At 42.3% G+C, this 22,799-nt stretch overlaps 4 protein-coding genes across 5 annotated transcripts in view; 2 read left to right on the top strand and 2 right to left on the bottom strand.

The window, feature by feature from the left end:
* LOC149976954 (voltage-gated purine nucleotide uniporter SLC17A9-like) overlaps positions 1-9,175 on the bottom strand; it is a 30,155-nt gene extending 20,980 nt beyond the window's left edge. The window contains exons 1-2 of the mRNA XM_090203737.1: positions 8,371-9,175; positions 7,273-7,470 (exon numbers count right to left, since the gene is read on the bottom strand). Of these exons, the coding sequence (XP_090059863.1) occupies positions 7,273-7,470; positions 8,371-8,504 (332 nt within the window). The 5' untranslated portion in view covers positions 8,505-9,175. The remainder of the gene's footprint in view (positions 1-7,272; positions 7,471-8,370) is intronic.
* A 222-nt stretch (positions 9,176-9,397) lies between these two features.
* On the bottom strand, positions 9,398-12,138 carry LOC110492506 (glucose-induced degradation protein 8-B homolog). The gene is made up of 5 exons (XM_021566891.3): positions 12,027-12,138; positions 11,370-11,498; positions 11,082-11,278; positions 10,698-10,895; positions 9,398-10,334 (listed from the first exon to the last, which is right to left on the bottom strand). The coding sequence occupies exons 2-5, from the start codon at positions 11,488-11,490 to the stop codon at positions 10,161-10,163; spliced, it is 690 nt and encodes a 229-aa protein (XP_021422566.1). The 5' UTR covers positions 11,491-11,498; positions 12,027-12,138; the 3' UTR covers positions 9,398-10,160.
* On the top strand, positions 12,087-13,692 carry LOC110492509 (small ribosomal subunit protein uS12). The gene is made up of 4 exons (XM_021566896.3): positions 12,087-12,201; positions 12,907-13,066; positions 13,161-13,281; positions 13,510-13,692. The coding sequence occupies exons 1-4, from the start codon at positions 12,198-12,200 to the stop codon at positions 13,654-13,656; spliced, it is 432 nt and encodes a 143-aa protein (XP_021422571.1). The 5' UTR covers positions 12,087-12,197; the 3' UTR covers positions 13,657-13,692.
* A 469-nt stretch (positions 13,693-14,161) lies between these two features.
* Positions 14,162-22,799, top strand: part of dnah12 (dynein, axonemal, heavy chain 12) — a 35,899-nt gene continuing 27,261 nt past the window's right edge. For both annotated transcript variants that reach the window (XR_016487474.1, XM_036947505.2), the window contains exons 1-24: positions 14,162-14,257; positions 14,595-14,803; positions 14,988-15,075; positions 15,230-15,256; positions 15,437-15,626; positions 16,680-16,749; positions 16,902-17,060; positions 17,173-17,368; positions 17,460-17,648; positions 17,801-17,954; positions 18,077-18,168; positions 18,271-18,449; positions 18,539-18,674; positions 19,084-19,209; positions 19,338-19,472; positions 19,557-19,750; positions 19,856-20,090; positions 20,611-20,796; positions 20,935-21,135; positions 21,320-21,514; positions 21,620-21,741; positions 22,034-22,169; positions 22,277-22,423; positions 22,602-22,721. Coding sequence is in view for 1 of the 2 variants with exons in the window: in XM_036947505.2 (XP_036803400.1) it covers positions 14,619-14,803; positions 14,988-15,075; positions 15,230-15,256; positions 15,437-15,626; positions 16,680-16,749; positions 16,902-17,060; positions 17,173-17,368; positions 17,460-17,648; positions 17,801-17,954; positions 18,077-18,168; positions 18,271-18,449; positions 18,539-18,674; positions 19,084-19,209; positions 19,338-19,472; positions 19,557-19,750; positions 19,856-20,090; positions 20,611-20,796; positions 20,935-21,135; positions 21,320-21,514; positions 21,620-21,741; positions 22,034-22,169; positions 22,277-22,423; positions 22,602-22,721 (3,462 nt within the window). In the remaining variant the exon portion in view is untranslated. The remainder of the gene's footprint in view (positions 14,258-14,594; positions 14,804-14,987; positions 15,076-15,229; positions 15,257-15,436; positions 15,627-16,679; positions 16,750-16,901; positions 17,061-17,172; positions 17,369-17,459; positions 17,649-17,800; positions 17,955-18,076; positions 18,169-18,270; positions 18,450-18,538; positions 18,675-19,083; positions 19,210-19,337; positions 19,473-19,556; positions 19,751-19,855; positions 20,091-20,610; positions 20,797-20,934; positions 21,136-21,319; positions 21,515-21,619; positions 21,742-22,033; positions 22,170-22,276; positions 22,424-22,601; positions 22,722-22,799) is intronic.

Here is a 22,799-nt window from a genome sequence, read left to right as displayed (position 1 = left end):
TGCACTTACTAACCCCCTCCTTCAACCCTGAGGGGAAGAGATGGAGTTATATAACATTATCATTACTACTGCACTTACTAACCCCCTCCTTCAACCCTGAGGGGAAGAGATGGAGTTATATAACACTATCATTACTACTGCACTACTAACCCCCTCCAACCCTGAGGTGAAGTGATGGAGTTATATAACATTATCATTACTACTGCACTTACTAACCCCCTCCTTCAACCCTGAGGTGAAGAGATGGAGTTATATAACATTATCATTACTACTGCACTACTAACCCCCTCCAACCCTGAGGGGAAGAGATGGAGTTATATAACATTATCATTACTACTGCACTTACTAACCCCCTCCTTCAACCCTGAGGGGAAGAGATGGAGTTATATAACATTATCATTACTACTGCACTACTAACCCCCTCCTTCAACCCTGGGGGGAAGAGATGGAGTTATATAACATTATCATTACTACTGCACTTACTAACCCCCTCCTTCAACCCTGAGGGGAAGAGATGGAGTTATATAACATTATCATTACTACTGCACTTACTAACCCCCTCCTTCAACCCTGAGGGGAGGAGATGGAGTTATATAACATTATCATTACTACTGCACTTACTAACCCCCTCCTTCAACCCTGAGGGGAAGAGATGGAGTTATATAACATTATCATTACTACTGCACTTACTAACCCCCTCCTTCAACCCTGAGGGGAAGTGATGGAGTTATATAACATTATCATTACTACTGCACTACTAACCCCCTCCTTCAACCCTGAGGGGAAGTGAAGGAGTTATATAACATTATCATTACTACTGCACTACTAACCCCCTCCTTCAACCCTGAGGGGAAGAGATGGAGTTATATTACATTATCATTACTACTGCACTACTAACCCCCTCCAACCCTGAGGTGAAGAGATGGAGTTATATAACATTATCATTACTACTGCACTTACTAACCCCCTCCTTCAACCCTGGGGGGAAGAGATGGAGTTATATAACATTATCATTACTACTACACTACTAACCCCCTCCTTCAACCCTGAGGGGAAGAGATGGAGTTATATAACATTATCATTACTACTGCACTACTAACCCCCTCCTTCAACCCTGAGGGGAAGAGATGGAGTTTTATAACATTATCATTACTACTGCACTACTAACCCCCTCCTTCAACCCTGGGGGGAAGAGATGGAGTTATATAACATTATCATTACTACTGCACTACTAACCCCCTCCTTCAACCCTGGGGGGAAGAGATGGAGTTATATAACATTATCATTACTACTGCACTACTAACCCCCTCCTTCAACCCTGAGGGGAAGAGATGGAGTTATATAACATTATCATTACTACTGCAATTACTAACCCCCTCATTCAACCCTGGGGGGAAGTGATGGAGTTATATAACATTATCATTACTACTGCACTACTAACCCCCTCCTTCAACCATGAGGGGAAGAGATGGAGTTATATAACATTATCATTACTACTGCACTTACTAACCCCCTCCTTCAACCCTGAGGGGAAGTGATGGAGTTATATATCATTATCATTACTACTGCACTTACTAACCCCCTCCTTCAACCCTGAGGGGAAGAGATGGAGTTATATAACATTATCATTACTACTGCACTTACTAACCCCCTCCTTCAACCCTGAGGGGAAGAGATGGAGTTATATAACACTATCATTACTACTGCACTACTAACCCCCTCCAACCCTGAGGTGAAGTGATGGAGTTATATAACATTATCATTACTACTGCACTTACTAACCCCCTCCTTCAACCCTGAGGTGAAGAGATGGAGTTATATAACATTATCATTACTACTGCACTACTAACCCCCTCCAACCCTGAGGGGAAGAGATGGAGTTATATAACATTATCATTACTACTGCACTTACTAACCCCCTCCTTCAACCCTGAGGGGAAGAGATGGAGTTATATAACATTATCATTACTACTGCACTACTAACCCCCTCCTTCAACCCTGGGGGGAAGAGATGGAGTTATATAACATTATCATTACTACTGCACTTACTAACCCCCTCCTTCAACCCTGAGGGGAAGAGATGGAGTTATATAACATTATCATTACTACTGCACTTACTAACCCCCTCCTTCAACCCTGAGGGGAGGAGATGGAGTTATATAACATTATCATTACTACTGCACTTACTAACCCCCTCCTTCAACCCTGAGGGGAAGAGATGGAGTTATATAACATTATCATTACTACTGCACTTACTAACCCCCTCCTTCAACCCTGAGGGGAAGTGATGGAGTTATATAACATTATCATTACTACTGCACTACTAACCCCCTCCTTCAACCCTGAGGGGAAGTGAAGGAGTTATATAACATTATCATTACTACTGCACTACTAACCCCCTCCTTCAACCCTGAGGGGAAGAGATGGAGTTATATAACATTATCATTACTACTGCACTTACTAACCCCCTCCTTCAACCCTGAGGGGACGAGATGGAGTTATATAACACTATCATTACTACTGCACTACTAACCCCCTCCTTCAACCCTGAGGGGAAGAGATGGAGTTATATAACATTATCATTACTACTGCACTACTAACCCCCTCCTTCAACCCTGAGGTGAAGTGATGGAGTTATATAACATTATCATTACTACTGCACTACTAACCCCCTCCTTCAACCCTGGGGGGAAGAGATGGAGTTATATAACATTATCATTACTACTGCACTACTAACCCCCTCCTTCAACCATGAGGTGAAGTGATGGAGTTATATAACATTATCATTACTACTGCACTACTAACCCCCTCCTTCAACCCTGAGGGGAAGAGATGGAGTTATATAACATTATCATTACTACTGCACTACTAACCCCCTCCTTCAACCCTGAGGGGAAGAGATGGAGTTCTATAACATTATCATTACTACTGCACTACTAACCCCCTCCAACCCTGAGGTGAAGTGATGGAGTTATATAACATTATCATTACTACTGCACTTACTAACCCCCTCCAACCCTGAGGTGAAGTGATGGAGTTATATAACATTATCATTACTACTGCACTACTAACCCCCTCCAACCCTGAGGTGAAGTGATGGAGTTATATAACATTATCATTACTACTGCACTACTAACCCCCTCCTTCAACCCTGAGGGGAAGAGATGGAGTTATATAACATTATCATTACTACTGCACTACTAACCCCCTCCTTCAACCCTGGGGGGAAGAGATGGAGTTATATAACATTATCATTACTACTGCACTACTAACCCCCTCCTTCAACCCTGAGGGGAAGAGATGGAGTTATATAACATTATCATTACTACTGCACTACTAACCCCCTCCAACCCTGAGGTGAAGTGATGGAGTTATATAACATTATCATTTCTACTGCACTACTAACCCCCTCCTTCAACCCTGGGGGGAAGAGAGTGACGAAACAAAGATAATGTTGACAGTTACTCTTGATATACAACCTAAGGGACAGTACTATAGTACTATAACAGTACTATAACCCCATGATAACAATTCAACCTTGAGGGAAGATATGTATAGGCCTATGCATCTCAACAGTGCAACATGTATTTCCTCATCTACCTTTCTTCATTTGAACTATTCTTAAAAACATGGACAAACACTAAACAAAAATATAAAACACAACATGCAAAGATGTCATTTATTTGATTGAGTTACAGTTCATTAAAGGAAATCAGTCAATTGAAATAAATTAATTAGGCCCTAATCTATGGATTTCACATGACTGGGAATACAGATATGCATCTGTTGGTCACAGATACCTGAAAAAAAAATGGGCCTCAGGATCTCTTTACGGTATTTTTGAGCATTCAAATTGCCATAGATAAAATTAAATTGTGTTCCTTGTCCGTAGCTTATGCCTGCCCATAACATAACCTCACTGCCACCATAGGGCACTCTTTTCAAAATGTTGACATCAACGAACCGCTCACCCATACGGCACCATACACGTGGTCTGCGGTTGTGAGGCCAGTTGGACGTACTGCCAAATTCTCTAAAACGACGTTGGAGGTGGCTTATGGTAGAGAAATGTACTTCCCTTGCAACAGCTCTGGTGAACCTTCCTGCAGTCAGCATGCCAATTGCACACTCCCTCAAAACTTGAGACATCTGTGGCATCGTGCTGTATATTAAAACTGCACGTTTTAGAGTAGCCTTTTATTGTCACCAGCACAAGGTGCACCTGTGTAATGATCATGCTGTTTAAATCAGCTTCTTGATATGCCACACCTGTCAGATGGATGGATTATCTTGGCAACGGAGAAATGCTCACTGACAGGGATATAAACAAATTTGTGCACAAAATATGAGAGAAATTAGATTTTTGTGCGTATTGAAAATTTCTGGAATGTTTTATTTCAGCTCATGAAACATGGGAACAACACTTTACATGTTGCGTTTATATTTTGGTTCAGTGTATATGAAACCAGGTTATCCAGTTGTTTCCAACAAGAGGCTTTCACCTCTCCTGTGTTGTCAGAACAATGCAATTTAAGAAAAGAAGACAAGAAAAAGGAGGCTACTTTTAAGCAACAAGGCAAAGGGGAGTGGTATATGACCAATATACCACAAACCCCTGAGGTGCGTTACTGCTATTACAAACTGGTTACCAACGTAATTAGAGCAGTAAAAATAAACATTTTGTCATACCCGGTCTGATATACCATGGCTTTCAGCCAATCAGAATTCAGGCCTCAAACCACCCAGTTCATAATTCCAATGAATAGCTCCATATTTCCTGGTTCCTTCCTCTAACATCTGAAAGGACTGAACAGATATCACTAGTGATATGATAATAGCTTCAGGTTTCTGCCAAAGGTGTTTAGACCAAATATGCACTGCTCTAGTAGAGTTTAGTCAAAATACTGTTTCACTTCATTGATTTTGGGGGGTGGAGTTGAAAGCAGAGGCTTCTGAACTTGGAACTCTCCGATTAATTATTTCTGTTGACATGTGACATGACCCTGAGCTTCTCCTGCCATGTGAAGAGATGGAGAGAATGATTTTCCGAACACGTTTTACACCGATATTTCACTCCATAGGCCATTTACATGTCTTGGTACTAATATTTCTAACCAGGAAACAACTGTTTGGCAGGGTAATTAAGAAAGTACTGGCTGGATGATTTGATCCGCTTTGAATGGGAGCAGCATACAAAGAAAACACAACTAACCAGTAACGTCATTCCTGTAACCAAGAGAACCGCACCCTTTTCACCACCTAGACACCGGCACAAGTGCTGGGTCCTCCTCAAACAACAGAGACATTATCATACTAACAGTCACATACTGCCCTTCAAATTCCACTCATGACTCTTAGCCTCTCAACCTCAAATATCCCCAAACGACATTCCATTCATACTCTACAGCAGGGGTATTCAACTCTTACCCTATGAGGTCCGGAGCCTGCTGGTTCTGTTCTACCTGATAATGAATTGCACATACCTGGTGTCTCGGGTCTAAATCAGTCCCTTATTAGGAGAGGAACAATGAAAATGAAGAGTTTGAGGGCCTTACAGCTTGTGCAGTAGAATCTCTCTACCATGACATTCTATCACCATCCCTTGGTTCTTTTGCTTTTAGGGCCAATGGGTAATAGCATTGTAATAGGGTGTTTTTAAAGTGAATATGATTCATATAAAATGCCTTGTTTTATAGGCTGTATTGTCCTGATGGAGCAGCTGTAAGATGTAAATTGTAATAGGAATATTTAAAGGAGCTACATCACACACACACACACAGAAAGTATTCAGACTCCTTCCCTTTTTCCACTTTACGTTACAGCCTTATTCTAAAATGAATTAAATAAAAATTCTCAATCTACACACAATACCACATAAGGAAATCAAAAAAGGTTTTGAAATTTTTGCAAATGTATTTTTAAAAACAAAAATACCTTATTTACATAAGTATTCAGACCCTGTGTTATGAGGTGCATCCTGTTTGCATTGATCATCCTTGAGATGTTTCTACAACTTGAATGGAGTCCACCTGCGGTAAATTAAATTGATTGGACATGATTTGGAAAGGTGTCAATATAAAAGGTCCCACAGCTGAAAATGCATGTTAGAGAAAACACCAAGCCATGAGGTCGAAGGAATTGTCCTTAGAGCTCTGAGACAGGATTGTGTTGAGGCACAGATATGGGGAAGTGTACCAAAAAAATGTCTGCAGCATTGAAGGTCCCCAAGAACACAGTGGCCTCCTTCCATTTAAGAATGATGCTCTTTCTACTCTTTCTTGAACTGGCCGCCCGGCCAAACTGAGCAATCGGGGGAGAGGGGCCTAGGTCAGGGATGTGACCAAGCACCAGATGGTCACAGACAGAGCTCCAGAGCTCCTCTGTGGAGATGGGAGAACATTCTAGAAGGACAACCATCTCTGCAGCACTCCACCAATCAGGCCTTTATGGTAGAATAGCCAGACGGAAGCCATTCCTCAGTCAAAGGCACATGACAGCTCAATTGAAGTTTGCCAAAAGGTAAAAAAATAATCTCATAACCATGAAAAACAAGATTTGTCTGGTCTGATGAAACCAAGACTGAAACCAAGATTGAACTCTGAATGCCAAGCATCACGTGTGGATGAAGCATGGTGGTGGCAGCATCATGCTGTGGGGATGTTTTTCAGCGGCAGGGACTGGGAGACTAGTCAGGTTCGAGGGAAAGATGAACTGAGCAAAGTACAGAGATCCTTGATAAAAACCTGCTCCAGAGCACTCAGTACCTCAGACTACTAGGAGCCAGGACACACTGATTATTATTGTATTGATGACATTATGAACACTGTGACTCTGTAGCAAAGTCACTGTATATTGCTTTGATTTCGTACCAGCCTCTCAGCTTGATGTTTAGAGAACATTTGGTACCGTCTGATTAGAATATAAAGGGCCTGTCTCCAAGAGGCCCGTTACATTATTTTTTGGTTGCTTCTGCTCTGGAGGGGTTCTCCCTGAATTATTGTAATAAAGCAGATAGATTTTTAATTGATATTACCAACAACTGCTCTTCTTTTTGTTCACTTAAATCCCAAACAGACGTGTAAAACAGACAAAGTTTTAGGCTATTTAATTCTCAGATTTCAGGGCTCATAGGACCCCATTGTCCATCTGTGTTTAAAAGTGAATAAATGTAATGCAATGGATACTTTTTATTCTAGATATTGTATGTAATGAGAGCAGCTGCAGGTTGTGCAAACAGGCAATAAAGTATAATCATCTCCTCTTGTTGCCCACCTGTCGCTGACGTAGCCTCCGAGGACCTGTGTGAAGCAGTAACCCCAGAAGAAGCTACCCAGCACCATGCCCTGATCCCTCTTGGTCCAGTTGAACTTCTCCGCCATGCTAACGGCACAGATGGGCATGGCCACGCGGGCACAGTACAGCAGACAGGTCCCCAGCAGTAGCACCACCGTCCATACCCGCGCCAGGGGTCTGCATAGCGGGGACAGAGGACATAAGTGTGACCAGCAGAAAACAGGAATGTGTGTGAGAGGTACATTAATGTGTTCGGTGTGTGTAATTGACAATATGTGTGGGTGTGAGTAAGAGTAGGTGTGATATTCTCAGTAAAACCAACATCTGTGCATTTATTCTGATTGTTTCTTGTAAATGGCAAATTGGAACTTAAACTAAACCAACTACGCATATTCACAGAACTTGAAACGTCTAAATTTGACTGGGCTAAATTGTGTTAAATAGGTTAGGCCTAAATCTCATTATATGATAATTATTTGAGTGAATCTGACTGAATTCTTAGTTGGCAAGTCAAAGCAAAGATTAGGCTATCATGCCTTTAATAAAATTCTATGAATGCCTGACTATCAGACTTCCTAGACCTAGAAGCTTTTAAATTCCCCAAAGCTATGTGTGTGCAGCTTAGTAAAGTTAGCTTTAAAATAATCTTGAGACCACCAGTTGACAGGCATCATCTGATTAATAAGAAAGTCGAGTATTTATTTGGGAATGTCCCTCGTAGCAGTGTTAAATTTGGACTCAAAAGTAGCAACAAAGTATCAAAAACAAAGCTACATGTGTTTGAGTGGTAGATTTTATGTTTGCTGAAATCAAGGAAGAGAAACATTTTCTGAAAATATAATTTGCCAATGCCAACACATTACAGTAAACTATAGAGGAGCCGGAATCATTGCAAACTTGTATGGCATTTGCTAAATAAGGAACTAACAATCTCTCATATATTATTATATTATGTGTGGTTAAAAACACATAACGAAAGGGTGTGTCATTTCATTATGGTAGTTTTACGTTGAAATGAACACTTCTAGACTGTGGGAAAAACGTGAGATTGGCTACTGAAAATCGTCGTAAATTTACCTTGGCCAATACGTATTCGGTTCACTCCACTTCTTCTGATGACCTCCAGCGACCCCGGTTTTGTCTGTGATTTTTTCTTTGAGGCAGACCAAATCTGGACTAGAGTTCTTTCCATGTTTTTGCAGAATTGCCATTCAACGAAAGAGGTATACGATTTGATTTGCTGTCTCCTGCACTTTACAATTCAGCGCAGTAGGCTATGGAATGAGTGAAGAAAGTCGACAAAAATAAACGCTTGTTCGATGTTCGCGATGATACCGATGTATCATTTCCTTTCGATTACCGTGTAGGCCAATCCATAATGTTACTGCCGTGTGATAAAAAGTGCACGGGTGATTAGAGACGGATCGCCTTGAGTTTGACGATAAATCCACGTGTCAGTATTTTTTTCAGCCACGCAGTTCTTCCTGCCAACAGTAGGTTACATCGGAAGCAGCATTAAAGAAGCGACTCAGTCCTTTTCAAAAAACAGCATGAATTTGGTCAGAGTGAAAATTCCCAGTCTTCTTTACCCGCGGCATGGCTATCCGGTTCTAGCGCTTCACCATGACTGTGCAATATTCTAGACATTATATTCTTCCCTGAATGATACCCGATCGGATTGCACAGCAAAAAGAGAGAAAAAACAACTAATGTCCCAGGCATAGGATACCACAGAATGTTAGTCTATGATGGCCAAATCATCCTGAATTTCGCAACTAATGTTTGACGTTGCCCTGCTGCGATGTGATTGGCGTTGTCATCCTTGCTCATAGGACAGCCAGTGATGCTGCATAACGTATTCACAGAGTTGGTTCATCTGCCCTAGGCTGGATGAGGTATCAACTACCAAGAATCGGCAGTCGGCACCGTTATATAATAACCTGCAATCAGATGAAAAAAGTAAGATTCCTGCACACGTTGGTGTCTAAACTACATTTTCCACCCTCCGAGAAAGTAAGCTATCGGTTAAATGGCATACTGACGAGACTGAAAAACACAATATCATCACGTATTTTTTGGTGCAAATATAATGAACAACCTAAGCATATCAAGTGTTCCAAAATAGTATTTTATTCCATAATGTAAATAATCCAGTTGCAAAACTGTCAACATGAACTAAATTTATGTCTCTGTATGTATTCACATTATTATCTTGTTGGTTCAAGATAACACAGGATGAAAGCTAAGGTTGCAACAAAACCCTGACAACATTACAGGGTACTGGCAGCTTAGAAGCATTCCGTCAGTACCCAGCTTTGGCCCCTACACTAGAATTTATGAGAAACTGAAATGTGCATGTTTTTTGTTGTTGAGAAAAACAAAATGTACTGTAATTGAGACAGCGGACCACAGCAATGGGAACCAATTGTTCTACCCCAACCTCATTCATTTCTGTTTATAGGTTAACACGTTATAGTCCCAAGAGCCTAATTTAGGCTTTAACACACCATCCATATGCAAAGATGGCTAACTTTCCCTGCCAGTAGACAGAAAAAAAATAGTGTAACTGTGAAATCTGCAAAAAGGAAATGTTCATATACAACTATCTATTGCAGACATGAAACAAAAGTCTTATAATTTTACTTCATTAAAATACAAGGGTTTATATTTCAGATATTGAAGTTTCAGGCAGCAAGTCACTAAAATACAAACTGGATAGTTTGTACAGTCCATGTTATCAAAGTCTCCCAAAAAGCAACCCACACAAAGAAAGAAAACATATTGTTTCAGTCAGTCTCTGTCAGAGTATAAATAGGTAGGAGGGGAGTCCAATTAGTTTCCACCAGCATACACAGCCTGGTGTCCTCTCACTTTGGGTCCTCGATCGTGCCCTTGCTGAGGTCTGTCATTTTGGGGTACTTGACTTTCTTTTGGTCAAGTTCGTTCTGAGCCCACAGGAGCAGTTTGAGGAGCTTGGCCAGTTTGGGCGTTGACTCTCTGTTTTCGTAGTCCAGCACAGACTGGTTCACTTCACTCCACACCTTCAGGAAGCACACAGTGGACAGGAGGTATATTAAATCAGCATCAGTTATTAGGTCAAAAGTTATGGCTAGAAGGGATACAGCTTTTGTCAAAATAATGTAAAATGTTGAATTTTTGTGCATTTTAGCTAACCCTAACTCTTTTCCTAACCTTAACTTAATTCTCCTAACCTGCTACATTAATTATCCTAACCTGCAGAATAAATTCTCCTAAACTACTATGAAAAGTCAAATCTGACAAAACCACTATCCCATCTAGTCAAAACCAAAGTTTGTGTACTGACAAAATACTGAAATAGTAGTAGAAACTTGCAATATGCACGTTATCTATTTCTGGATTATGATAAGTGAGAATAAACACACCTTCTGCCTCTGCATTGTGTTGAGGAGGTCTCCGAAGGGTGACTCCTCAGGGTTGTCGAAGGCCAGCAGGGCCAAGGTTCTCTCCATCTCTGTCAGACACTCTCTACTCTCCTCCCCCTGCTCTGCCAGCTGGGACTGAGCAAACTCTAGTGCTGCCTCAGTCTCCCTCAGACGGATCAACTCAATCAGGTGCTGCTGCTGCAGAGGGTAAGAGCAGTATACAGGGACGGTCAGGGGAGGAAAAGGAATATGGACAAAAAACAGTGGAGGGAATAAGGAGACAAAAAGGATAGTGAGAGGAACAGATGGCAATGAATGAAGAAAACGGCAAACAAAATGAGACTGACAGAAGAATTATAACGGGAGAGGCAATCTGCTTTTTACCTGTAGGTGAAAGTACAGGTAGCGGTTAGTGTCAAGCAGTTCTGGGTGCATGCTGTTGATGAGTGCGATGGCCTCCTGTATCTGTCCCTTCAGGATCATCTCCCGGATCTTTATCCTCTCGTCCAGAGAATCCAGGTCCACACTGGGCTCAATCCCAGACTCCATACGGAACTTCTCAGCTGCCTCCTTAAACCCTTCTGTTCAAACCAAAGATATACAATTCTCTGTTTAGATCAGGAAAACTAACATCTACCTGTTACCAGGTTTTTCATTGTATGGTTACTATACCTGTCACCAAGTAGTTCATGATGAGCCTGTTCATGTCGGCCCTCTGAATGTGGACATTGTTGAGCTTCTCCATCCACTCTTCTCTTGTTATATCCTCCGGCTTTTCACTATAACTCATCATGAATTGTTCTACAAAAAACATGCCCCCCCCCCCATCATTGCCATGTTCATTGTAATTTGGCTAAAACGAAGGCTGAATGTTCAACACTGCAGTTAACTACTATGGATTGAAATAGTGGATGTGTCAGCTGTACAGTACACTTAATTATTATAGGTTTAACATGCCTTATCATATAGCACATGAAAGCATTGTTAGAAAATTTAGAATAACGACCATGCTGTAAAATTGTTGTATGAGATTGCCATGGACGTCATCTTAACGCCAATAAAGTATTCGTAAATAACGTAGGGGAGAGCTAAGTGAGTGTCATTTGGTATAAGCCGGAAGCTCAATAACGTTACTGCGGCCTTCAATGAAAACCACAACATTGAAGCCTTAAACTCAGCCGCTATCAAGCAAAACAACGCCATCTATTTGCCCTCACAGAATTTGTACAATATATAAATATGTACAGGGTCAGTTTAGTAACGTGCATATCTATTCGTATGAGTCAACTGTATTTTGGAAAAGCAAATATATTATTTTAAATACTGTACCTGATATTTTGCTGCTACTATTCAGCGGTAGCAATCAAGAGCGTCACACAGGAAAACTCACGGGATTTCATTGATTCCCCCAAAATGATTGGTTAGAGACTGCGATGACGCCTGGGTCATGTGGTAAGAATCGTGCGTGTGGCTTTTTTTCAGTACCCAGACGCTGAAGCAATGGGTGAGTCCCCAATATTCACATTGAAATAATACGTTTATTTGATTGATCTAACACACAAAAACTGTCTTGACAGTAGTCACAATATGATATTATGTCATCACACCATGTAGAAATGATTGTCGTGTATTATACGTACGAAAAGTCGGCAGCACCAGCCACATGTGAGAAAGACATTTCTGATATGAAAATGGATATCTAGTGGGTTAGAGATGTCAACTAGCTAGCTACCGTAACAAAACTCCCCTTCAATGTCCATGTAGGATACATCATGTTGTAGGGTGTTCGTTGGCTTATCTGGCTTCTTCTTGGCAGCTGCTTTCCCTCCTCGTCTCTGCGATGCTGTGCGCACGCCAGATAATGATGCAGTCCTTACATTCACAGACCACTAGATATTCCCGTCCTTACTTATTGTACATGACGGAGGAAATATGGTTCAAATGTTTACTTGTGGTGTATTATATTGATACAAGCACCTGCTATCTTTAAACTCAATCCGATTGTTTTCTTCTAGCCACATAGCCATGAAATCCATAACCATTCTAGTCACTACCTACCACTGCTGTTCAACATAACCAATTCCCACATTGGCGCTGATATGACCTGTAGAAGAAGCATGCATTGATCATTGTATTAGCTGTCAGTCAGTCTAGGGCAGTAATTTGGCCTAATCCTTCATACTGTCCATTTTGCCTCTCCTTTCTCCAGGCAAGTGCCGGGGTTTGCGTACAGCCAGGAAACTGCGTAACCATCGCAGGGAGCAGAGATGGCATGACAAGCAGTATAAGAAGGCTCACCTGGGCACTGCCCTGAAGGCCAACCCATTCGGAGGGGCATCTCATGCCAAAGGCATTGTACTTGAGAAAGTGTAAGACAACACTGTAATTTAGCCTATTACTTCATACTGTATGTTTTGGCCTCCACAATTTAGCTAGCTCAAAAACATCTCTCCTTCTGTCTAGGGGTGTTGAAGCTAAGCAGCCCAACTCTGCCATCAGGAAGTGTGTCAGGGTGCAACTCATCAAAAATGGCAAGAAGATCACAGCTTTCGTCCCCAATGATGGCTGTTTGAACTTCATTGAGGTAAGAAGTTATTTTCTATTTCTCATCACAGCTCTCTATTTCACATTACTCATCAAAGGTACATTTTATTTACTCAAGATCATCCATATATACTTTTGATTTTGTTTTATTATAAATTGGCCATCTGATCTTTGGATTCTGTCATCTGTGGACTACCTGCACATAATTGTTAATTGTCAGGCATTTCATCACAACCACTGTTTTAAAATCCTCTTCCTCTCCCATCAGGAAAACGATGAGGTGTTGGTGGCAGGATTTGGTCGGAAGGGGCACGCCGTTGGTGATATTCCTGGTGTCCGCTTCAAGGTGGTCAAAGTAGCTAATGTCTCACTACTAGCCCTTTACAAAGGCAAGAAAGAAAGACCTCGATCATAGAATGTATATACTCAAACAATAAAAAGTGGAAAATAATTTTAGATTTGTCTGTCCATTTTTCTAGGTGTTTATGGGGATATCTTTTATTTTTTTAAAATGATATGCCTTAGACTTGAATATTTTCTTTAGGCTTTGTAGTTTTGCATTAAATTGAGTAGACACACGTATAAAGGAAGCTGAACTGGATAGACACTAGTTGCTTGGTTAAATTTGTGACTTTTTTTATTGAACCTTTATTTTATCGGAGTCATAATGAGACCAAGGTATTTTACACGTGAGCCCAGAATTACAGAAATGCACACATCAAAAAGAAAATAGTCATACCAAACAAACACATGGTGGGATAATGGTATTGTTGCAAACTATTCATTATGCACCTAAATGTCTCCACATGCATAAATTGAAATGCATGATAGATAATGCCACACATTGAGAAAATGTGCATTCTGCAATCAGCAGCAGTGTGCTGTGCCTCCAGCAGGGGTATCCATATGGTTGTTTACAGTTTCTATAGCAACGGACTTGTTTTTCCTCCACTTTCAAGCAACTGAATTCTGCATAGACAGGAGTTACAAACAAGTATTAACAAAAGAGAGCAGGGGTAAGTTATACACATTGCATGCAAACCTTGCAACTTTTTTTTACATTTTACTCGAAATAAACTCGACTATAGTTATGAATGTACATTTAAGGAATAACTCATAGATACTTCAAACTAGCATGGCTAGCTAGCCACACCAACGATTTTAACTTCGAAGGCACACTGTTAACATTAGCATAAGCAAGCAAGGCAAGTGCTTATTGATTTAATAAGTTACTTTAGACTTTAAAAAAAATATAAAACAATTATGGCAGAGGAAATGCATTGGCTGTGTTTGCAACTAAAATGCAATATTAACTGATGGTTCAACAGGCTAAGGATTTTGCAATGTTGTTAGTGTCTTCCTTCAGTAGTCCCTGAGATGCCTTCCTCCGCAGGGGTGTTCAAGCCACCCATGGGAGATGGCCTGAACCAGTACTCTGTCCTGCCACCCATCCCAAGCACACATTTGCAGGAGGGGACTGCAGAGGACGAGATGACTGTGCAGAGGAAGCTGCTGAGGCACAGGAGAAGTAAACAGCAGCAACAGCAGTTGCATAAGATCCTGTATGTCCCTTGAACTTTTTGTTATTAAATGTCAAGCCATACATTCACTTAACTGGTATAGTACTGAGATATTTAGGATGACAATACACATGATGATTGTCATCCCCTGTTTCAATTACATTGAGTCAAATGCAAGTCGTTTTTGGTTGCTGTAGTATTCACATTGTGCTCTTTACTCTTGTAGGGTTGCTAGTGCAATGCAGGCATACAAGAACGCTAAGGATTTAAGACCAGTGGCTCCCACGTCCCCTGAGCCAGAGTTCCCCCCTTCTGTGAGATATAATGCTTTCTTATTGAGTTTCTCAGGCGGATCTCTGTTATCTCTGTTATGCTAATGCATGTCAATTTACTGCATACATTTTGAGTTTCGCTGCAGGTAATTCTCGTGTCAGAATTTCTCAAAGTTATCACCTTTTTATTTCACAGATGAGCAGTGAAGACCGAAGGCGTAGAGTAAGTTGGCTGCTTTTTGTTTTGTTAAGTCCCTTCTGGTCTCTGACAATTGTGTCTTTTTTTTTTTTTTTGTGAGATGCCAACAAAACACTATGTTCCTAGTTATTTGTGTTCAAAATGATAAGTATCAACCTATTTTCCTATTTCCGCACTGTCGCTCCATTGTGGCCACACCTGCAGTTAAACTACATGTTCCTGAAGGAGTGTGTGGAGGGCAGTCCTGTGGTGCCCATCCAGCAGCAGTGGCTAGATGCCATGCTGACCCGCATTCCTCCCCAGCTGCGTGTGGGCCCTGGGAGAGACGAGCTGCTGCAGGAGCTATGTAGGGAGGTCAGCGAAAACTTCCTCAGCGGGATGGTCAAACACACAGGTGCGTGTATTCATGTCTACCTCTATCTCCACAATTATATACTAATTCCAAATACAGATTTTTTTTAAACCACATTGTGGATCACTCTAATTGAGTTTTGAGACACTAAAAGACAATCATTGTCAAACATGGTACAGGCGTAATCTATGTTACATTACATCATCTATACATACACATGTATGCATAAAGAAAAATAAAAAAAATACAGTATAATAAAGGGACAGGTAGACACTTATAAAGAAACATCTCAGTTGAAAGATAAGGTTGCAGGCTTTGCCGCAGGCATTTACATTGTTACCTGATAAAAGTTGACACAATTTATTATTTTCATCCAGACTGTTAAAATGATCATTTTGTCTGGAAAGCTGACATAACATATCATCCCTAATGTCACTGTATAGCCCACAGTAAAGCAAGACATGAACTTCTGTTTCAATGGAACCATGGTTACAAAAAGTACATACTGTACACATTTATCTAAGGGAGTGTTTGTGTCTCAATATTGAGAGGGGCCACACTCCACATCTACATCTACATTTTGCAAAAGAGCTTTGATATTGGAATTGCAGGCAATTAGCTTTATAACTGCAAAAATGTATTTCCACTCAATGGCAAAATGTGTAGAATTGCAGGAAATTTGCTTTAAAATAGCAAAGAATTCTAGGTACGCAGTTTGTTCCTTTCGGGTTTGTTTATCAGTTGGTACCATTTTAGTTCATTGCTCTCTAAAAGTGTTGATTTAAAAGCATTTTGGTCATTTATAGAATACACTCTGTCTGTATCAGTCAGCTGAGTCATATGGATGAAGATGAAAGAAGGCTTTGACATGAAAAACATTTATTTGCAATTGCAAGATCACTAGCCCTCAAAAAATATGTTTACATTCATTTGGTGTGATCTCTGCCATTGTTTTACAAACACATAGCCACTGGTGAAGCCATAGAGTTTTGTAGACCATATCGCCTTGAATAGCAGCATTATATTATTTTGTTTTTAGCCATATAATGTCGTAGATTGTGTCTCACATTAGTATTTACAATCTGTCCCCTTTAGTGAGTACTGTGCTCCAGAAACCACAGATGAAAGGGACAGTTCTGGCAAGACATAGAACTCCATCAGCAAAGTGAGTGTCTCAACAATACACACCCAGCATGTTCATAACTAATCAATACACCACAGAGACGGATTGGCATATTGTGGCAAATAATGTGCCATTTATTGATTGAATTTTTGATGAATGATATTTTGTCAATTATACTTGATATTTATTTGCAGGGCTCTCGATTTCTCCAGACCATGGCATGACAGCTTTGTGAGAAGTCGCAAGGAGATAAAGGAGAAATTACACATTCTTCATCCAGTGATGAGGATAATCCTGGACATCGGCTATGGTGCATTTTCACATCTGCTATTGGTTGATCTTACTGACTGCAGGTAAAATTGTTCTATCACAGCACCACAAGTATAAGAATAAACACCTGATTATCTTCAATTTCTGTCTTCACATATGTTTTTATTATGTATTATTATTTTGTGTTGTGGTAAGGTCCACGGGACCTGTAGCCTGCGAGAGCCTGAAGCACAAATTGGCAGTGGAGTGTGAGAGGATCGAGGAGCGCATCATGAACACCTGGTTTCCCAAGGTCATCCACCTGCTGACCAGCAAGGACATGCTGCAGGGGGTCAGAGCCGAGAAACTGGACTCTTTCTACAACTGTGTCTCCACACTTATCTCCAACCAGGTGAGAAGGTGAGGTTTTGATCAGTACTGGTGTTTTTAGGAGCAAGTCCAGCTTATCTTGATGTTCTGTTTTTGGTTGCGTTTTTCCACAGTTAAGATCCTTAGTGGAGAGAAGCGTGGAAGACTTTGTCAGCTTATTCGATCCGCTCAATGTCTACCAGTTGCCTCTCTTCCGCATGGATTTGACTTTTGATGATGAGAAGATGGAATTCTATCCCAGCTTCCAGGACCTTGAGGAATCTGTTTTAGAAATTCTGAACCTGATCACCAACACCATGCAGGTATGAATCTCACGAGTGTGTCAGGATATTCTTTGTCACACAAATTAATATGCTTCATAATCAGTGTGAATAAATACGTATTTGATCATAGTCCATATTTGGCTTTTCATCTTGTTGGTGACAAATCACTCCTATCTGATGTGGCTTCACAGAAAGTCCAGACGGTCCAGTCTTGGCTGGCTGAGGCCAACAGCTCTGTAATTGATGCCAGACTGGCGGACCATGTCCTGCTATGGGCTCAGACCACCATAAGGTCTGCCGTACGTAAGAACCTGGAGGAGCCTTATAAACACTTCCAGAACTATGGTGAGAAACTAACATTCTAATGTATATCAATTCAAGAGAATTGAATAGCCCAGCTATTTGGTTTAATGAAAGTGAATATTGTAAAGGTTTATCTGTCCTAAACCCTTGTTGCTTCTTTACAGTTGACAACTATGATTGGCTGGTCAATGGGACAGCACAGGGTATAGTGGACAGGTTCGTTGAGGAGGAACACTCTTTTGATGATTATACTGAGGTAAGGGAGAGCAAGACAGGTCAGGTTTGATAGCTACACATTTTGTATCTGGAGTAGTATATGGTATGAATGTAATATGTGTGTCTGTGTCTTGTTCCACAGAAAGTGGAAGAGTTCTGTGTCCTGTCTAAGGAGATTGTCAGTCTGCCGGCGATAGCCCACTTTGCCATGGTGCGTCTGGACTGTGAGGAGCTGAAACAAGGGCTGGCCAAGACGGCTAAGACCTTTGCTCAGATACTCTTGGAGAAACTAATCACCAATCACAGAGAGCACAGTCTGCAGTAAGATCACAGATTGATCCACCATTTATAAATACAGTAAACAATTGTCATATTCAGTGCAAATCTTCCTCCTCTGTGCCTCTGCCAAGGATCTGCCAGGAGTTTGAGAACATCAAGGAGAAAGCCCTGAAGGTTCCTGAGACCACGGAGGACATGACTGACATGATAGCTTACATTGGTCATGCCAAGACAAAGGGCATTGAGGAGCTCAATGCCAAAATAATGGTAAGTAGCTGATGAACAAGGGCCTAATCCTGTCTTAATACTCATGTAGTGCATAATTGGGAAAGGGACATTTGCCCAACTGAATGCATTCAACTGAAATGTGTCTTCTGCATTTAACCCAACCCCTCTGAATCAGAGAGGTGTGCGGGGCTGCCTTAATCGACATCCATGTCTTCGTCGCCTGTTGAACAGTGGGTTAACTGCCTTGCTCGGGCAGAACAAAAGATTTTTACCTTGTCAGCTCTGGGATTCGATCCAGCAACCTTCCGGTTACTAGGTCCAACGCTCTAACCACTAGGCTAATTGACTTGCAGTAACTACTGTGTAACTACTGTGTAACTACTGTGCAACTACTGTGTAACAGTGTGAGACTCATCATGAGCCTCTGTACCCTTTTATCATCCGGCAGGAGACCCACCACAGACTGAACTACCTGTTGGACGTCCACATCTTTGACCCAGAAGACCTTGAGTTGAACTCTACAGTCCTCATCTGGCCACAAAAGATATACCCTGTGTTCGATCTCAATGATGAGGTAACATACTCCTTCATTCTGGATAAAGGAAAAACATTTTGCATGTCAGTGAAGGGGGTAATTAAGCCCTTCCACTACCATTATTGCTTTATGAAGAAAGAACAATCTTGTGCTGCGTCCTTCCCCAGGTGATGTTGAAGGCCAAGCAGAAAGGAGAGCAGGAGCTGCTGTGCCGTAGAGAGAGGCTGATGCTGGAGCTAGAGAAGCTGGGACGCAGAATGGAGGAGTTTGCAGAGTGCTCCGAGCTGGACATGATGCAGCAGGTAACAGCACAAGCGCTCTGGAATGTGTCTGTTAAGTTGATTAACATATCAGCCCATTTAGACTGATCTTTACCTTTTGATCAGTATGTGACTGATGTAAGGACAGTCCAGAAAAGGCTTCAGGATGCCGAGGAGGCCATCGACTTCATCAACAAAGAAGAGACTCTGTACAAATGGGACCTGTCGTCCTATCCCGTGGTGGAAGTCATCAAGGAGAGCATCGAGCCCTACCAGAAGCTCTTTGGCCTGGTGCTGAAGTGGCAGCGCACTGAGAAGAGGTCTGTGGGCTGTTTAGGTTGTTGTCATTCGCTCCATGTCATATCATATGCCGTAGGTCCGAAAACAATGTATAGTTGCTTCATGTCCCTGTCTGAAATGTTCAGGTGGATGGACGGCTCCTTCTTGGACCTGAATGGAGAGAGCATGGAGGTGGAGGTGGACGAGTTCTTCAGGGAGATATACAAGATGCTCAAGTTCTTCCAGCAGAAGCAGAAGAAGGCAGAGCAGATGGCGGGAGGAGGGGTGAAGAGGAGGCCCGGGGAGGAGGACCCGGGGAAGCAGGAGCGCCCCACTGCACTCATCTGTTCCACAGTCATGGAGCAGGTCAAGGACTTCAAGGTAACTACGTGGAAACAATTACCGTGTGGGAACTTTTGTTTAGTGTTGGTGGGTTGTTTGTGGGGTTATAATGGATGTTTAAACTATAGACCAGTGGTATTCAAAGTCAACATCACTGCAGTGGGGTCGCCAAAATTAAAACAACTTTTTCTAGGAACAAAAATTAAGTATGAGACAATGTACAAATGTTGTTGAGAATGATAATTTGAAGAAGGAAAAAAAATGTTGAGTAAATGTATTTATTGGTTTCTTTTCATTTTGATGAGATATAAGTGCAATGAATTGAAGGTTATTTATTGATGTAAAAATAGAAATGTACAGATTTTTAAGGTTGTGTCATTAGATTTGGGGTGGTGTCGCAAGAAATTAGTTGGCAAAAAATGAGGTCCCCAGAAATTCTGCCGGAAAAAATTGGGTCCCTGCTGAAAAAGTTTGAATACCACTGTTATAGACCATAGATATACCATATATGTAGATGTATGACCTAATGACTTGACTTCTACTGCGTTTTTGTTCCCAGGAGCACATCCCCACGGTGTCCATTCTGTGTAACCCAGGTATCAGGGCTCGCCACTGGGTTCAGATATCTGACATTGTGGACTATGACCTCACGCCTGACTCTGGCACCACCCTGCGGAAAGTGCTCAAGCAGAACCTCACCCCGTATCTCGAGCAGTTTGAGACCATAAGTGCTGCTGCCAGCAAGGTGGGAAAATGGGGATCATTTAATGAGAGAGACTTGTGTGACATGGGATAGCCCACAGCTAAGGATGCTCTGAACTGAAAAGCTCTAGTGTGAAAAGCCAACTCAAAGGGCTGATGAATATCTTCATTTCTCCGACAGGAATTCTCTCTGGAGAAGGCCATGCAGACCATGGTGGAGGTTTGGGATGGAGTCTCCTTCCACCACCACCCCTACAGGGAGTCTGGGGTGTCCATCCTCACCGCCGTGGATGAGATCCAGACCATGCTGGACGACCAGATTGTGAAGACCCAGACCATGAGGGGCTCACCCTTCATCAAGCCCTTCGAGAGTGAGATCAAGGTGGGCTTTATGTCAAAGCAACATTTCTTGTCCTCCCTCTCTCTTTCTCACCCTGGATAAATGCTTCCTGTAGGTGCTCTTCCCCAAAGCCTAACCTTAACCGTTATTGGAGAAAACGCTAAGCTGACCCTAGAGCAGCATCCAGGGGCGTTTTGATCCTACTCTGATCCTCTTTGTGTGTCAGGTGTGGGAGGAGCGTCTGATTCGTATCCAGGAGACCATAGACGAGTGGCTGAAGGTGCAGGCCCAGTGGCTCTATCTGGAGCCCATCTTCTCCTCCGAGGACATCATGCAACAGATGCCTGAGGAGGGGCGGCTCTTCCAGACCGTCGACAAGCACTGGAAGGAGGTCATGAGGCACTGCGTCAAGGACCCCAAGGTAGGACAGCTTTTAGGTGGCCTCACAGGTGCCAGTATGGGGAGGATAAAGGGGTCTTTAGAAGGGATGTCTTTGCGTGTACATAGCTATTTTGAATTTGTGCAGATATTGTCAGCGACCTCATTGCCTGGCCTGCTTGAACGACTTCAAGATTCCAACAACCTTCTGGATAAAATCATGAAGGGACTGAATGCCTACCTGGAGAAGAAACGACTCTTCTTCCCTCGGTAATGAAATGTACAGTGTTTTGAAATGTTTGTCTCTAGTTGTGCAAGAATTCAGAATTAATTCCTATCCCTCTCTCCCATTCCTTCACCTCCCTCCCATTCCTCCACCTCTCTCCCATTCCTCCACCTCTCTCCCATTCCTCCACCTCTCTCCCATTCCTCCACCTCTCTCCCATTCCTCCACCTCCCTCCCATTCCCCACCTCCCTCCCATTCCTCCCATTCCTCCACCTCTCTCCCATTCGTCCACCTCTCTCCATTCCTCCATCTCCCTCCCATTCCTCCACCTCCAGCTTTTTCTTCCTGTCCAATGATGAGATGCTGGAGATTCTGTCAGAGACCAAGGACCCGTTGCGCGTGCAGCCCCATCTGAAGAAGTGCTTTGAGGGCATCGCCAAGCTGGACTTCCTCCCTAACCTGGACATCCAGGCAAGTAGATCAATCAGTGGTAGCAGATCATGTTAACTTAATTTACTAGAAAAGCAAGTGAAGTTTTTCCTCCATCCATTTATCTATCCATCCACCCATCTATCCAGGCCATGTACAGCAGTGAGGCGGAGCGTGTGCAGCTCATCCAACTGATCTCCACTTCAGAGGCACGGGGAGCCGTGGAGAAGTGGCTGGTGCAGGTGGAGGACATCATGCTGCGCTCCGTCAGGGACGTGGTTGCCCGCTCCAGAGTGGTGAGATTACTCCACCACTACCATATGAATATAAAGTATGGTATGATGGGACACAGTACAAAAGCATATAGTGTAATCGGACATTCTACTATTACCGTATATATGCTAGAAAACAATATGATGCCAAACTAAGATGTTCTTACCAAGAGAGATTACATCCTCCCTCCTGTGTGTGTAGGCTTACGGTGAGACCCCTAGGAGTCAGTGGGTCAGGGAGTGGCCTGGTCAGGTGGTGCTCTGCACCTCTCAGATCTTCTGGACCCTGGAGGTCCATGAGGCCATCGGAGGAGGAGCTCAGGTACGGGGACCAGAACACACATCACTGTCATCTCTACCATGATGACCATTACCAAATATACAGTTGAAGTCGGAATTT

This window comes from Oncorhynchus mykiss, chromosome 16, assembly GCF_057628025.1.
Source record: "Oncorhynchus mykiss isolate SJ-2025 chromosome 16, ASM5762802v1, whole genome shotgun sequence".
Lineage (NCBI taxonomy): Eukaryota > Metazoa > Chordata > Actinopteri > Salmoniformes > Salmonidae > Oncorhynchus > Oncorhynchus mykiss.
Note: the sequence above shows the minus strand (reverse complement) of the source record. Positions and strands in the feature narration are given on the sequence as shown.

Coding starts and splice junctions, on each gene's coding strand:
- LOC110492509 (XM_021566896.3), top strand. Junction 13,067..13,160: donor GGCATTGTACTTGAGAAAGT/GTAAGACAACAC, acceptor CCTTCTGTCTAG/GGGTGTTGAAGCTAAGCAGC. Junction 13,282..13,509: donor GCTGTTTGAACTTCATTGAG/GTAAGAAGTTAT, acceptor CTCTCCCATCAG/GAAAACGATGAGGTGTTGGT.
- LOC110492506 (XM_021566891.3), bottom strand. CDS start 11,490: ATGATGAGTTATAGTGAAAAGCCGGAGGATATAACAAGAGAAGAGTGG. Junction 11,279..11,369: donor CATGAACTACTTGGTGACAG/GTATAGTAACCA, acceptor TGGTTTGAACAG/AAGGGTTTAAGGAGGCAGCT. Junction 10,335..10,697: donor ACACAATGCAGAGGCAGAAG/GTGTGTTTATTC, acceptor TGCTTCCTGAAG/GTGTGGAGTGAAGTGAACCA.